The sequence below is a fragment of the Xiphias gladius genome, chromosome 2 (assembly GCF_016859285.1).
Source record: "Xiphias gladius isolate SHS-SW01 ecotype Sanya breed wild chromosome 2, ASM1685928v1, whole genome shotgun sequence".
In the NCBI taxonomy this organism is placed as follows: Eukaryota; Metazoa; Chordata; class Actinopteri; order Istiophoriformes; family Xiphiidae; genus Xiphias; species Xiphias gladius.
The window spans coordinates 7,123,570-7,138,427 of NC_053401.1; the positions used below are offsets into that span (position 1 = coordinate 7,123,570).

At 40.6% G+C, this 14,858-nt stretch overlaps 1 protein-coding gene across 6 annotated transcripts in view; it reads left to right on the top strand.

Moving 5' to 3' along the window:
• The window catches only part of anks1b (ankyrin repeat and sterile alpha motif domain containing 1B), a 230,817-nt gene that overhangs the window by 96,078 nt on the left and 119,881 nt on the right, over nucleotides 1-14,858 (top strand). For all 6 annotated transcript variants that reach the window (XM_040141493.1, XM_040141449.1, XM_040141456.1 and 3 more), the window contains exons 7-10: nucleotides 1,002-1,103; nucleotides 4,817-4,939; nucleotides 6,015-6,202; nucleotides 10,483-10,614. In XM_040141493.1, the coding sequence (XP_039997427.1) occupies nucleotides 1,002-1,103; nucleotides 4,817-4,939; nucleotides 6,015-6,202; nucleotides 10,483-10,614 (545 nt within the window). The remainder of the gene's footprint in view (nucleotides 1-1,001; nucleotides 1,104-4,816; nucleotides 4,940-6,014; nucleotides 6,203-10,482; nucleotides 10,615-14,858) is intronic.

Sequence of the window (14,858 nt, forward strand, 5' to 3'; positions counted from 1 at the left end):
TGTAAAAGGTAAGCAAAAAAGTGAAAACTGGTACATTACATCAGGTTTAAATGTGCTTCCTCTCAGTTTTTATTAATTTTTCTTATATCAGATCTTATGGTTCCCAGCAGAGTGACTGGAATGACATTTATTTTACATGAGGAATTGACTTGATAAGCACAGGGAGGGATTAAACAGGCCAGCAGTCAGGTAAATGAGGACTTCTAGTGGAAAAAAATCTTAGAATCCAGTGAAAATTGACCTCCAAAAGCCTGCAGCTTCAGCTTCAAGAGTTTTTGGGGGGTTTTTTTGTTTTGTTTTTTTTTGTTACCGGCCCCCTCTCTTTGCATTGCTCCATGTGTTTGTTTTTCAAAGCCAGAACAGCTGAAATCTCAGTGCTTTTCCTCCACACTATGGAGCTTATTTGTGTGATTCTCTGTATGAGTTTCGGTATGTATCTGTGTCGGAGTTTGTGTGTGTGTCTTGTGTTTGCATTCGCTAGAGTTCGTGTGTGAACCTCGTCTTTGTTTGTCTCTGTGTTTTGTGCATTCATGAGTGTGTCGCCTGCCTGATATTGCGGTTTAGCGTTGTCAAGTGTGACAGTGTTATCCTCTGTCCACAAAAACTCAAAAAACTCGATGAAAAGCATGTTAACTGTTAATACAGAGTCTTCATGAAGAAATAAAATTCCATGTTCATCCTGAGGTGACTGCAAGTCATTCATCTTTTTCTGACTTGAGTTTTGTTACTCAGTGGGTGTGTCAGCTGATCTTGGGTCTAAAAGTCTGTGTGTGTACATGAGTGTACTATATGTGAGTGTGTGGTATTATGTGTGTAGTTCAGTGTGCCTGTGGTGTAGTTGATTTTGGCTTGGACTGAGTTTGAGTAGGTTTATCTTGTTCAACAACACGGTTGTTGGGGTGGTGTCTGTTTATGTGTATCAATGCTCATACTGTATATTGTGTGTGTGTGTGTGTGTGTGTGTGTGTGTGTGTTTGTGTGTTTGTGTGTTTGTGTTTCAGGGATCGACACCAATCTGAGAGACAGTCAGGGGAGAACAGCTCTGGAGATCCTGAGAGAACATCCTGCACCAAAATCCCAACAAATCACCGCTCTTATCCAAGGTAAGACAAGCACGCGCGCACAGCGACGTGCACAAATGCGCACATACTTACTTTTAGATTTAGATGAGTTTTTCTTGACAAATTGGGTCTTTGAGTGAAAAAATAGAATATTCATGTAGCGTTAATGTCATACAACCTAATATACAGATTTGCGTTTTTTTTTCATGTACAGTACAGTGTAGAAACTTCTAAGAGCATTAATTCTCAGTAGATCACTTTATTGTGTGACTTGATGCATTTGTAGAAATGGAGGTGTTACCTGTTCAAAGAGACGACGATTGACGATTGGCTGTAGGTGACGTTTAAGCGTAAACTTGATGACACTTGCAGTCATGTTGACATACAGTATATAGGCTGTACAAATGTGCCCGGTTGGCCGTCTTCATTTTCTGACGTTTTTTAGCAGGCAAAGGTAGAATATGACATTGTGACTGTTGTGAGCGGATGTCTTCCAATTGAGAAATTTTGTTTTTCCAGGAAGTTTATCTTCCATTTTGGGAAACAATGGAAGCTCTTGTTTGTGTTTAGTTGCTGCAGTGGAGAAGAGTGCACAGTGACACCACTCAAGCCCTGTAAATATTGTCCTTGATTTACACACAATACAGGGTTGTTTCAGATCAACTGCCGTTGTCTTACAGGCTGAGCTGGGTCTTGAATATGATGTTTGTCAGCTGTCTCCTGGACTATGTGACGAAATTAACGACTGCTGATCGTTTTGTTAAAGTATTTAATTTTAATTGATAATGGATTGCATGTACTGTACATTGAATTTTAGACAGAATGCAATTTGCTTGCATTCCTAACTACACCCACAATGTACAGTATATACTGTTTTAGGAGTCTCATTTTTATTGCTGTACATAGACTACATACTGTTCAGATGTGTCAGGGCCATCATCCTTACATTTAATTCCACCCCCTTGCTATTTAGTGTTTCAACTTAAAGTTTAAAACCATAATCTGTGATTGGTGTACAGCGCTATTTACATCCGATTAAAGCGCAGTCTTTTAAAATGTGGATTTAGTAGGTTCCAATACATGGGCTGCAGTTTGAATGTGGACATGTTTAGGGAACATGGGCTTATTGCAAGAAGCAGATTGGGGCATTAAGTCACAACGAAAAACAAGATTTAAAATTTTTCCAGTAAAAACAGGATGTTGGGATGAGGAAGGAGTCTTCAAAAGTGTTTAATGTTCACATATGCTTTGTGAATTAACTTTTCATAGGAGCTGCCAAAGTCCTCTTTGCTGTAAAAATACCACAGTACCTAATGGGTGGGGGGGGGTAGTTGTGCTTTTAAACAGGCCTGCAGCTAACAGTTATTTCTATAATTGATGAATTCGCTGATTGTTTTTTTTTCCTATCAATTGTTTGGTCTATATAATGTTTAAAAGATTGTTACCCCCCCCCAAAAAAAAGGCTCTGAGAAATGATAGTGGCCAAGGTGGAGTTTTCTTATTCTTTGTTTTATCCAACCATTAAAACTCAAAGGTAATCAGTTTACTATATATGACACAGAAAAGCAACAAAATCAAAATAGTTGCCAGTGAAGTCAAAATTTAATACCAGCACTTTTCTACTGTTGATACTACTAATCAGTCTATTTCAGCAAAAGAAAGAGAAGTATGGTTTTAACATTTAAATTTTTTCCCTTCCCTCTTCCTTATCTTGACTTTTTACCTGCCATTAAAAGGCCTGTTTTCGCTCTCACGATTACTGCAGTGTGTTTTGTGTATGACTAGTAATTGTTAGTGTGGGTTTGTTCTGCAGTCCCCGGGAACCCAAAAAAATTCTCCAGATTGGACCTTCCAAAGACAGTGTTGTCCTGACTTGATTATGAGGCAGAGAATGAATGCTGTAATCTGTGGCTTGGAGGCCTTCGCTAGCTGTCCTTGTGTAATCTGTGGCTGTATGTGAGGCACAGACGATGATTACAGTTGATTTAAAGAGAGTGGGATAAAGACCGATGGAAATGGAGGGATAGAGGGCTGAGAAGAATATGTCAAAGCCAGAATTAACAGCGAATCGGTCTTAACAAGGACGCAAAGATAGAAAGGGGAACATAGAGTGAATCCCAGGAATGTTACAAATAGGCCACAGCTAGAAAATAACAGGCATAAATCAAACGAGGTAAAACACAGTGATGCAACAGGCAGAGCAGTTTAGTAGTTATTGGTTATTCCAGATTCCTGTGTCATGTTTAGCACTGAAAGAATCCAGTATATTGTAGTCCAAACATTAAAGAAAAACCATCTGAATCTGCCCTAATGTTTTAATGCCGATGATAAATGTCTTTTTCACTTGAACTTAATCCAACATCGTTTTGATTCTGCCGCTCAAATCCTAAGCAGTGCAAATAAAATCTTGTGCCTTTTTGTGACTTAAAATAAACGAAAGTATGCAGTGGAACACTGCACTTATGCAACTCAAAGACTCGAACGGGTCTGAAATCAATGAAAAGACTTTTGGGGACTTGAATAGACCACTTGAAAGTCAGAAACCATGTGATGGAAGATATCAGTCCTGGAATAGCAGCCATCAAAATCTCATCTCAGTAAACCAGGGCCGGAAACAGAGATTTGGACTTCAGCATAAATAGGGGACTGAAAGGGTGTGTAAGAGTGAGGAGGAGGAGAGAGAGAGAGAGAGAGAGAGAGAGAGAGAGAAAAGGACACAGCTGTGACTTAGTGAAAAGATCAGCTGCATGCCATTTCCTGTTGCAGAGGAGATGGAAAAGGACACACATACACACACACACACAGCGCAAAAGACCTGTCATTTACTCATTTGTACCAGCCAAGGGGCTTTTATGGTTGCCACAGGCACCTAGTTATGAACAGATACATCCTTCTGTTCGAATTCATTAACAGTTCACATTTTTACTGCCCAGCAGCAACTGGTTATGTACTTTAGTGCTGTACAGTAGTTTATCGGTAATACTTAGACACCAAGCTGTATGACATCTGTTGTGTATGTGGAATCTGCTGATATTTGAGTACAGAGGAATAAAACTGTCAAAGCACTTCAATCCTTCTTTTTCTGACTCACGTTCCCGTACTCGATATAATTGTATGCAAATGTGGTTGTGTATCATTATTATTGAGCTGAATGCCAAGATTCATAGTGTTAGAAAATACACACGCATACACCCATCACACACACTTTCCTGATGTTAACATGGTACCTTATTAGGACTCTGCAGGGAAGCTGCCACACGATTTCGCTGCGTAAGAGTGTTTGTGTTTTTCTCAGCTCCAGTTTATTATCCAGTCTTCGACTTAGTTTTGTCCCTGCACACCTGAACCTGCTTTCTCTCCTCCCCCCCCCCCCCTTTTTCTTTTCCCACATTATTCTTCGGTTTTGCTTTTGTGAACAGCATAGCACTCTGTTAGATGAAGCCGTGAAGCGATATTTATGATGCGAGGAAAAGTGTGAATTAAATGCAGCGCAATCTATTTACCCTGCTGATGGCCGTGCTATTATATTGACCCAGTAAAGTGCCTCTGAAATACTTTACTTTCACTTCCCCCATCCTCCCCCTGCCATCACATTTTCCTCCAAACCTTTCTTCTGGCCTGTGCCTCTTTCTCCACTTTCTTCCTGTTTTCCCAACATATTTCTGATTCTTTGCTTGCTCTTTTCTTGTCTATCATCACGTCTCATCCCCCACTTTCTCAATCCCTTCTCCCCCCTTGTCTCCCTTTCTCTGTAGAGTATATGATGGATGAGATGGAGAGGAGGAGTATCGTGGAGGAGCCTGTTCGCAAGTGTCCCATCCCAGCACCTCGAACTTCTGTCCCCTCGCCCTCTGCCTCCCCCTCCCTCAGACACAAGAGTGAGTACACACTTACACAATGATGTAACACCTGTAATACAAATAGCTTAACACTGCGATTTCAAGGTGGCTCAAGAGAAATTTTATAGTTTTCTGACCAGAAAGGTTTCAGTCAAAGAAAGACGAAGCGGTAGAAAATAAGATTTCCTTTTGAGAGATGGACAGTAACCAGAAGCTGAGATTTGAAATAACAACCCATGCAGGAAAAAATACATTTTGCATGAGGTTCAGGATATGTCTTTAAAGTATGCCTCAACATCTCTGAAAGAATTAGCATAAAAAATTCATTCATATACTGCAAGTAAAGGAAATATACCGAAGATCAACTCAGCTGCCCAGAGGAAGAATTTATTTTTCATTCAAAATGTATTTCAAGTTGATGTTTTTGCATTTTTGTATCTTTTTGTAAAATGTACCTCCAAACATGATTAGTAAACTATTTACTTTTTTGCAATATGGGCAAACAATGCAATATAAACGCAGCCATGGAGAGCAGCTCCTCCAGTGGAGAGACACCATTACTGCCCTTCCAAACAGCCATGCATTTTCCCTGTCCAACGCTGCCCCCTGTGTTATGAATGTTACATTGCAACAGGTTGAGTTCCAGCTGATCTGATCTCCTCTCTCAGTGAGTGTCCGCAGACACCATAATTACCTTGATTACTTTAGAGACTCTTGGAGGGAGGCAAGAGGAAGTGATTAGCACAGTTTACTCCTCAGAAGGAGCCTGAATGCAACTTTGAATGCATCAGCAATGCTGAAGGGAGACAGGGGAAGTGTTTTGCAGCCATTAGTACTGTCTCTGCTTTTTGCCGAAGGTTGATTCTAGTGTTAAATCAGGCAAACAAGACAGAGAAATCTAATATCTTCTAACCTCCCTTGAACTGTACAGTTTGTAAAGTATGTGGTCAGTATGTGGTCATTTTTGAGGGACAGGTGTATGCTTTCGTCAGTTATATAAGTTTATTTTATCACTTTTGTTACCAGCAGTGATAGGAACTGGCGTCATAGTGAGGCTGTAAGGTACTTTTGGATGTATTACTTACCCTTATTCCGCCTCCTACTTCCCTTCCAGATGATGCTGTTACAAGCGAGCTGTCCAAACTGCTCCACGAGATCAAAAAGTGCCGGGACAGGGACTACTCCTTTGAGGAGCTCTGCCACACCATCTCTTCCCACTCCATGGACAGCTTTGGGAGCGGGCGGCTCTCTGATGAGGACCGCCCGGAGCGTCCCAATGGCACCCTGACACGAGTCAGCAAGGTACAGCGCCCGTGACAGAGGATTGGTGCAGTAGAAAATGTTCGACGTTTGGTCTGTGGGTGAAATGTCCTCTAGTGCTCCTCCATAAAGACACGCTTCTTAGTTAAAAAGACACTACGGGACACATGTTCAAATGTATGTTCCTTTTATGTCAAATAGCAAGATGAACCCAGCAACAATAGAAGGGTTTTGATAGCTGACTTAATTTAGAAATAAGGTGACATAGAGGCAGTTTATACCGGAGCAGCTCTGTGATCAGCACTTCATCACTTCAGGCAGTAGTTTGAAGTTGTGCCAAAATGATTAGTTTAGCAAGTGATTAGTTGACAGAAAAAAATGATTAACACCAATTTTGATAATTAGTTCATCACTGAGGTCATTAATCAAGGGGAAAATGCCAAACATTCACTGCCTCCAGCTTCTCAAATGGGCTCTGGACTATTGGTGGGAGAAAACAAGCAATTGTTATATACATTTGATATATTCATTCATCCAAAACTAATCAACAGATTATTCAACAATGAAAATAATTATTAGTTGCGGCTCAGGTTAAAACTTTATTGAATCGTCCACATGTCCAAGAAATAATGTAAGGGAATGTTCCTTGCTTTGGTAAATGCTTGTACTTTGTCTATCTTGACAACAGAGGTCAGCATCAGACTGATGCCACCGAGCTGGGTTGTCCCAATTCAGTGTTCACTTGTTGTTACTGAAACACAGCCGCTACTGTTTGTTGTTTGCATGAATATGTTTAGAATCGTGATTATTATTTGCGCTCAGACAGCCTTTCGCAGCCTGCACACATTTTCTTTCTCGACCGTGCCTCTTCAAATTTGAAATAATGTTAGTGGTATCTACTTCACTTGTTCATACACTCATTTCACCTCTCCCCACTGCCTCAATCGAACACAGAGGGGGAAACTGATCAGACCTTATTTTTTTCAGGTCCATTTTGGGGGAAGCAGCTGACTTTTAGCAGCATTAGCTGACCGTAAAATTCACAGCTGCAGTTTATTTCTAACAGCCGGTGCAGCATGACGACGAGGCTCTGTGCTTTATCAATTAAACTGTGCAGGAAGTCAGACACTCCACAGGACACAGAGGTCATCTATCACACTGACCCCCCGCCTGAGCTTTCAGAGCACACATACGTGCTCAGACACACACACACACACACACACACACACACACACACACACACACACACACACACACACAGTAGTACCAAAGATATGCGATTGTCTGTGTCTTGGGTTCTTGCTTGCTAATTACGGTATGTCTGTTTCTATTTTTCTTGCCATTGTCCTCCTCGCTCAGCGACACACACCCTGCCCACACCTCACCGAAGAATAGTGTGACACTAATCAATAGCTCATTACCTTTCTACTTCTATAATAAGTGGCATGTGTCGCAGGTTTGTGTACAATGCAGCAGGCGTTCAGACCTGCAGAGGCTCTCACACGTCTATATACGTTGAACATGTACACCTTTGCTCACATAAACTGTAATTCTCTCAATCCACCTTGTGTCCCTCTCTATCTAAGTACCAATTTGTATTCTATTACTGACTGTGTCTATGTGTGTTTATGTGCCCCCAGGCTACTGTCTGTGCAAGTGGCCAGAGCCATTAGTATGTGATTCGATGTGTCTATTACACATGAATAAAACATACGAAAACCCATGAAAAGGTCTCTCACACACAACCACACACAACCACATACACACACACACACACACACACACACACACACACACAAGGACGAATGCAGGCTTCTCCATATTACCTTGGTACCCATTGTGTGTAAACCGAGCAATAATGGAAATGCACGTTTTGTGTGTGTGCATTTTCTACTGTATATACAAATTAGCACATAGAGTACGTGTATTCGTTAGGGTTAAACCAATATTTTCTGCTGTTACACATTTTTGAAGAAATATGAAACACAGCTGCAACCAGAGATTATTTTCATTATCAATTAAAACTGTCAACAGTTTCTTTTAATGTAATGTATCAATCATTTAGTTTATAAAATATCAGGAAATAGTCAAAAATACTAGCAAGCTAACATGCTCACAGGGAAAAGGTTAGCATACTGATGACTAGCAGGTAATATTTGCAAGGTTCACTATCATTTTTATCTCAGCATGCTAACGTTTGATAATTAGCGCTAAACACAAAGTGCAGCTGGGAGTATAATATAAATAAAAGTAATGGGATAATTGAAATTTTGATGTAATTTTGGCGGTAGTTAAAATCCATCTGATTGTTGGCAAGATATTTCCCTCCGAATCAAAAATGTAAACCTGCAGTAGGTATGAGGGTAACAGTCAGGGGTCATCCCATGGTTCATACCCCGGTTCATCCTCTGCTGACCATGCATATCTGTACAAAAATTTCATGTCAAAGATATACAGACATTTCGGTCCGGACCAAACATCCAACATTGCCATCCATGGAGCCACACCGCTGTGCTGTCACAAGAGAACCATGTTTACAGCAAACTGTGGTTAACGGTGTCTTCTGGCAGCAGGAAAACTTTCGAATGTGTGGGGACCTCAATCTGGATAAACATTAGTTTAAAAATCATTTGGTTTTGTCAAAATCAGTAAAATTTTAAATAATGAGCCTGAAATGTTTTGCAATAAAGTCAGTTGCAGTCATAGAATTGATCAGATTTTTGGTTTCCTATATTAAATGAACTAAGCCAACTTGTTAACAAGGCTTTAAAATGCACACACAGACATAAAAAAAACATATCCTAACGTTAAGTAGAAGAAATTCCCCAAATAGTAGTTGATCCCTTTAAGGGTGTCCAATAGACTACTAATGTAATATTGATCAGTTTTGCAGTCCTCAGTAATGAATAATTAATTTGGTGTTTTCTATCAGACACTGGCTAATATGTCTTTTACTGCAGTGCAAGGGTGTATTTGTCTATTGTTCATTCATACAGTGCAGTATGTGTATGTGAAGACTGCGGTCCGTCTTACATCAATCAGTATTCCAGTGTTGCAGAGGGTCTTTGCAATCTGGAGCAATTGGTGACCTTTTGGTTTCAGCCCTAATTTTCTGCTTCCATCTCCAGTCTCGCTGCTCTTCCCATCTGTCCCTCCCTCCCTCTGTAACTTCCCTCAGCTCTCACAACTTTCTTCTTGCCTAAGCCTTTTCTTTTAGCGTGACCTCCTGTCTTTAACATGTCCTCCAAATTCCTTCCTCTCTTAATCCTCACCCTCTTTACATCAGACCCCCCTCAGCTCTTTGCCATGGTCTCTCCGCTCCTCCTATCGCTCCCTGTAAAAGCTACGTATCAGACACTGCGGTGATTTTGCTCTGCCTATGTTATCTGCTGTGACCTGTGTCCTCTGCTGCATCATATGGTTCACTGAGATATCAGGTGGGCTGTATCTGCCCTACGCCACTCATGCCACAGAGGTCATCCACACACCTGCCTCCTGGGAGCCAAAGAGCCCCAGGAAAGGACACGATGTACGTGTGTGTGCATTACAGTTGTTTTGGTGTTTCTGCACCTTCCTTCTTTTAGGGTTGACCCTTGTCTGTGTAGCCCCCACAGCAGTAATGTGGAGGTATCTCTTCTTGTATTAAATGGTGTGTCACTTGTAACTTCAGGAATTTAAGCCTCAGCTGCTTACTTACATATCCACCAGACAGGAAGCAACATCAGCATTAATCTGGAGTCATGTTTGTGTAAGCCTGACAAATACACACCAATATTCCCTATCATTTCAGCTCTTTTTTGGCCTGCTGAAAAAATATTTGGTCTTCTTAGCTGCTAAAGCCTTGACTATGTACACCTGCTCGTGGCTAACTTTGTCTGTTTACCTTTTGGTGCTCAGCAGGTAGTGTACGGTAGCTTTTTAGAGCTTTTCAACAGAAAGCCGGAGCCTGCTGTTGCCAGAAGCGACTCTGGTGAGAGTAGTGAGACTAGACCAAAACAATAAGGTTTTGGGTGGAAAACCAAAACAGTGAACTTAAAACACTAAAAACCTCTGTAGAGCTGAAGGGAACTGCCGTGTTGGGTCATAATCCCCTGTGGGGTCGTCACTACAAGTGACCACTTTCACATTACACAGTCATTTAATCCATCCAACTGTATAAATAAACCTATGATCTCATTTTCTCTCTCTTTTTGATAATGATAATACAAGCACAGATGAAGCTTGTAATTCACATAGATCATTTGACCCCTGACCTTCCAGTTACTCGATTGTTATGTTGGAGTTCTGGGAATTGACTTGTTTTTCTTCATTTGAACTCGCAGCGGCCGACCCCACCTCTTGCTCCAGCCCTGGAGGAAGAAGAGGCAGAAAAAAGTTGCGGCCCCACTGGATTCTGGGAGGCCCTGACACCTTGCAACGGCTGCCGCAACCTGGGCTTCTCCAGCCTCTCACAGGTACACACACACACTCATACGCGCAAATAGAGCCTGGACGTCTGTTACTTAAATTACAGAGAATATTTTCACTGCTAATTTGCATTATAATGTATTTTCAAGGTGCACATAATGGAACTTTTACTTTTTATTTTAGTAAAATTGATCATATCTCTTCATAATCAACATGTAAGTTTATCACAAAGCGTAGAGAGTAATGCAGCACACATACATGCACACACACTGATTCACTATAATGAAATTACAGGCAAATGATATTACCATTGTTCTGAGTGAATACTTTCAATGGTTACCTTGGGAACGCACTGAATGAACCGTCACTTTATAGACTGGCTCTCCTGGCAGCTCTGGATACTCTGTCCAGTGTCTGTCTCTTTTCTTGCTCTCACGCCTGTTCTGTCTATATTATATCTTCACCTTCTCCGTCCTTAAAAGAAATTTTCAAAGATCTCATTTTTTTGGAGCTTTTACCTCTTTATGAGTAGGATTCAGTTCGTGAACTACGAATGAATAACATTCAACGGAAATATCTGATACCAAGATCATTGGTTATTCTTTCGGGAACCTACAGTTGCGTGTACAAACTATATAGAGAGTTGATATTTGGTATCTGATTCTCAGATCTTATCAATTCATGTGAACACACAGTATTCTTTACAACATCGTACATCTGCACGCACATTATCCGATAATAAAGTATCATGTGCATCCACCAATTAAAAAGCAGAAAAATATATACAAATGTATAAATGAAACTGCTGTATGAGAAGGTATGGATTGCTTTACAGTATTAGTATTAGAAAGGTGCAGAAAAGTGGCATTGACAAAACCGAAATCGAAAAATGTATAGTCTTCAACATATTTATGAGCTCAGGGCCTACAGCAGTAAGTTGTACTTAAATATATTGTGTCCATGTTATGAACCTAAAGTCAGCCTGCAACACGAGTTTCCCGTGCCATCTCTTTTCAACTCCATTTATTTGCCCTCTGTGCCCAAATGAAATATTTATCTACCCACAGAAAGAGAAAAATCAAAACTTAAGGCCTGTTACACACTGCTTGCATAGCTAGTGTGTACACATTTTTTAACACACGTTGTCTTTCCTTTTACCATTTAAATCATATCTGTAGTCATATCATTTCTGTAGTCATCGATAGTCATCGGGTTTTTTTTTTGTACGTTTAAATTTTTTGTTGTTATTTCAATTCTGTAAATCATTTAAAGTCTGTGTGCTATTAAAGCATATATTATTATGGGCTTGCGTGGGCCCAGTCCGATGTTACAAACCACTAACCACCGCAAGAGAATGAAAGTCGATGCAACACTTTGTTTAAACATGGCCATTGTCTACTAATATGTGTATATTTTCTCCATCACCTCAACTTCGAAGATGGCTTTGAGCTTGCTATAGAGCCATGGCAAAAGAGGAGGGCGCACAGGTTTGACATCAATACATTTACGGATTTATTAGCCAAAGGGAAAAAAAAGTTCAGCTCAGGAAAAAAAAAAATTCTTGCCAAGGTCAGATCTCAGTCCTGGGTTTACTACACTTGCTTGATTGTTAAATATGACCAAGTACCTTCCTTATGACATGTTGCATTGACATTGATGTGGGCGTTTTCCTCACCTGTTACCTCTCAGTGCCAGTGTGTGAAGTTTCCCGTTGCAAGAAAATCAAGCTTAATCCAAACTCTGCCCTAATTCCTAGTATTCCTGCTGCATCTTCTTCTTCTTCTTTCCGTCCTTCCTTCCTGCCCCCTCAGCCCCCTCGTGCTGTGTATGTAAGAGTGGTTAAGCGTGTGCCGATGCGTGTTTAGTGGTGAGATGCGTGTTGGCTCAACCAGCGGGGCATCTGACATTCACAACACAGCAGACCCTCTGTCTTGTATACTGGCAGCCTGCCTGCCTGACTGGCACACTGCCCGGAGAGGTTTGCACCTGGATAAGTTTTGAGTGTTTATGTGTGTGCGTGTGTTTGTACTAATTTGTTGGTGCATAGGAAGAAAAAAAAAAAAAAAAAAAGAACCTCTGTGCATTTTAAAATGTTTGAGTACGCCTGTGAGAATGTGGGAGTGTACAGCATATTTGGTGGCAACAGCTTTGTGCGTGTGTGCAAATGTTTGTCTGAGTTTGGCTTGTCATCATCTTGAGTTTGTGTGGGTGGGTGTGTGTGTGTTTTATAGAAGAGGATATGAGAAGGAAGGAACAGAGTGGGAGAGGAAAGAGACATTGAGTTGTTATTACGTAATTAAGTTAGCGCTGTGCTAATTTGCTCTCAGTAACTGTGAATAGAGTTAACACAGAGACAGAAACCTGTGCATCCCCTCTGAGGATGACTGGACCAAGTGAAGCATTTTGTGCGCTGCAGCTTCTCCCGTCGTTTCCGTCTCCTCCTCCCTTCTTATCATCCCACAGAGATCTGTCAACCTTATTCTTCTTGAGCTTGTTTTCTATCATCCCCCTCTATCCCACGTCCATCTCGCCCTCAGCCTCATTTATCTTTCACTTTATATGTCTGCAGATGAGTTTTAACCTTTTGTATTGATTGTCTGAATGCTGAGTTTCACAGTTTGTCCAGCTGTCACTCAAGACTGTCAGTCAAGGAACTGGACTGACTCTAACAAGCCATATAGAAAATATTCCAATACTAAAAACTTGGGATGTGCACCCTTAAGCAGCAGGTTATATTGAGTTTGTGGGTTTTTTTTAATTTATGTAAAGCAAAAGGGAATTTATTATTATTGGCTTCATTATTTTATGTAGTATTTTATTTGTATTATACTATAGCAATTTCAAGCCCTTTTCAAATGCCTTCAGTTTTTTACTACGCGTGATAAAGGCCCTGCATCAATACAGATTTTTATCAAAAAGTTCGGATTTTTTTTGTTATTTCACTTGGTAGATTTTCTGTGTTTTGTTTTGTCTGTGCACTTTTCTGATTCTCTGGTTTGACATGGGTGAGGCTCACTTTGAAAATACGTGATGTCCCATATTTCCACCACCAGAATTTTGGCTCTTGCATTATAAGAAACAGGCTGTGATGATAGTTTTTCAGAAAACAGTTAGTTCAATAGTTAGACAGTTCTCGTTTGTTTTTGTTGCCAGGGAGACAATGCTGTCCATCCGATCTGATCAAACCACACCCACACAGTCCTGATGAAGCAGTTTAGTTTTTGAGTGTAAAATCGTATTAAATATTAAGTTACCTATATTTTTTTGTATATTGATTGTGATTACATGGTCATTAATAATTGATATTTTTAGAAAAATTCTTAAACCTGCAATAATTAATTGTTTGAACTGTGAACCCAACACCGACATATTACCACTTTTTAAACTGACATGGCAAACGTCTTATCAAACAGTTGCCTAAGTACACAACAGTAATATATTATTAACATTATTTTGAGTTGTTTGTGTCCAACTGGTGAAGGTAACACCATTATTCCCTCTTCTTTTAACTCTGTTTTGGTCTCCACTAACTCCTGTCCAGCTGTTTAACTCCTACATGCTTCACTACGTACCCCAGCTGGTTGCTAAATTTATCCGTCTGATGTTTGGTTCTGAGCAGGTAGCAGGTAGCAGGTAAGGTTAAAAGGTAAAATTATATGCCATAAAATCAAAACAATGAGCTAAAAGACGCTTGGCTCAGTGGGGCCGAGGGGGAACTGCAGAGTTGGATGATAATTCTGTGGATTTACCACTAAGAGTGACCCCTTTCACATACACACAGTAAATTGATCCATTGTTAATATAAACATATGGATTGTGGCATCTTAAAGATTTGGAACCAAATTCTCAGGTGCTTTCAAATTCTATAGTGTTTGGGTTGAAGTTAAGTAACGTTGTACCAACTGCGGAAGGCTCAGGCTGAGGATGCTTCTGTATTTGTTGTTGTGTATGTGGTGCATGCACAAATGACCTGAATGTGATTAGTTGGTGTGTGTCTTGTGTGTAGACAGTACATGTGATTGAGACTGTACTTTGTGTTAGATAATCCAGAGAAACAGAAACGGTGCACTCTGTTCCAAGCTCTGTGTGTGCACACATACATTCCTGCATAAGGGAGCTTCCCCTGTTGTGAAATTTCGTCAGCAAACCATAGGTTTCCTCCCACCCTTGCCATGTGAATGCCGACTGACGCCAAAGTTGTGTTGTGTGGAGGTTTCCTCTGCGATGTTGACTTTAGAAGAGAAGTTCAGATCTCGGTGATGGAAACCTTGAAAGCAAAATAGTGGGAATG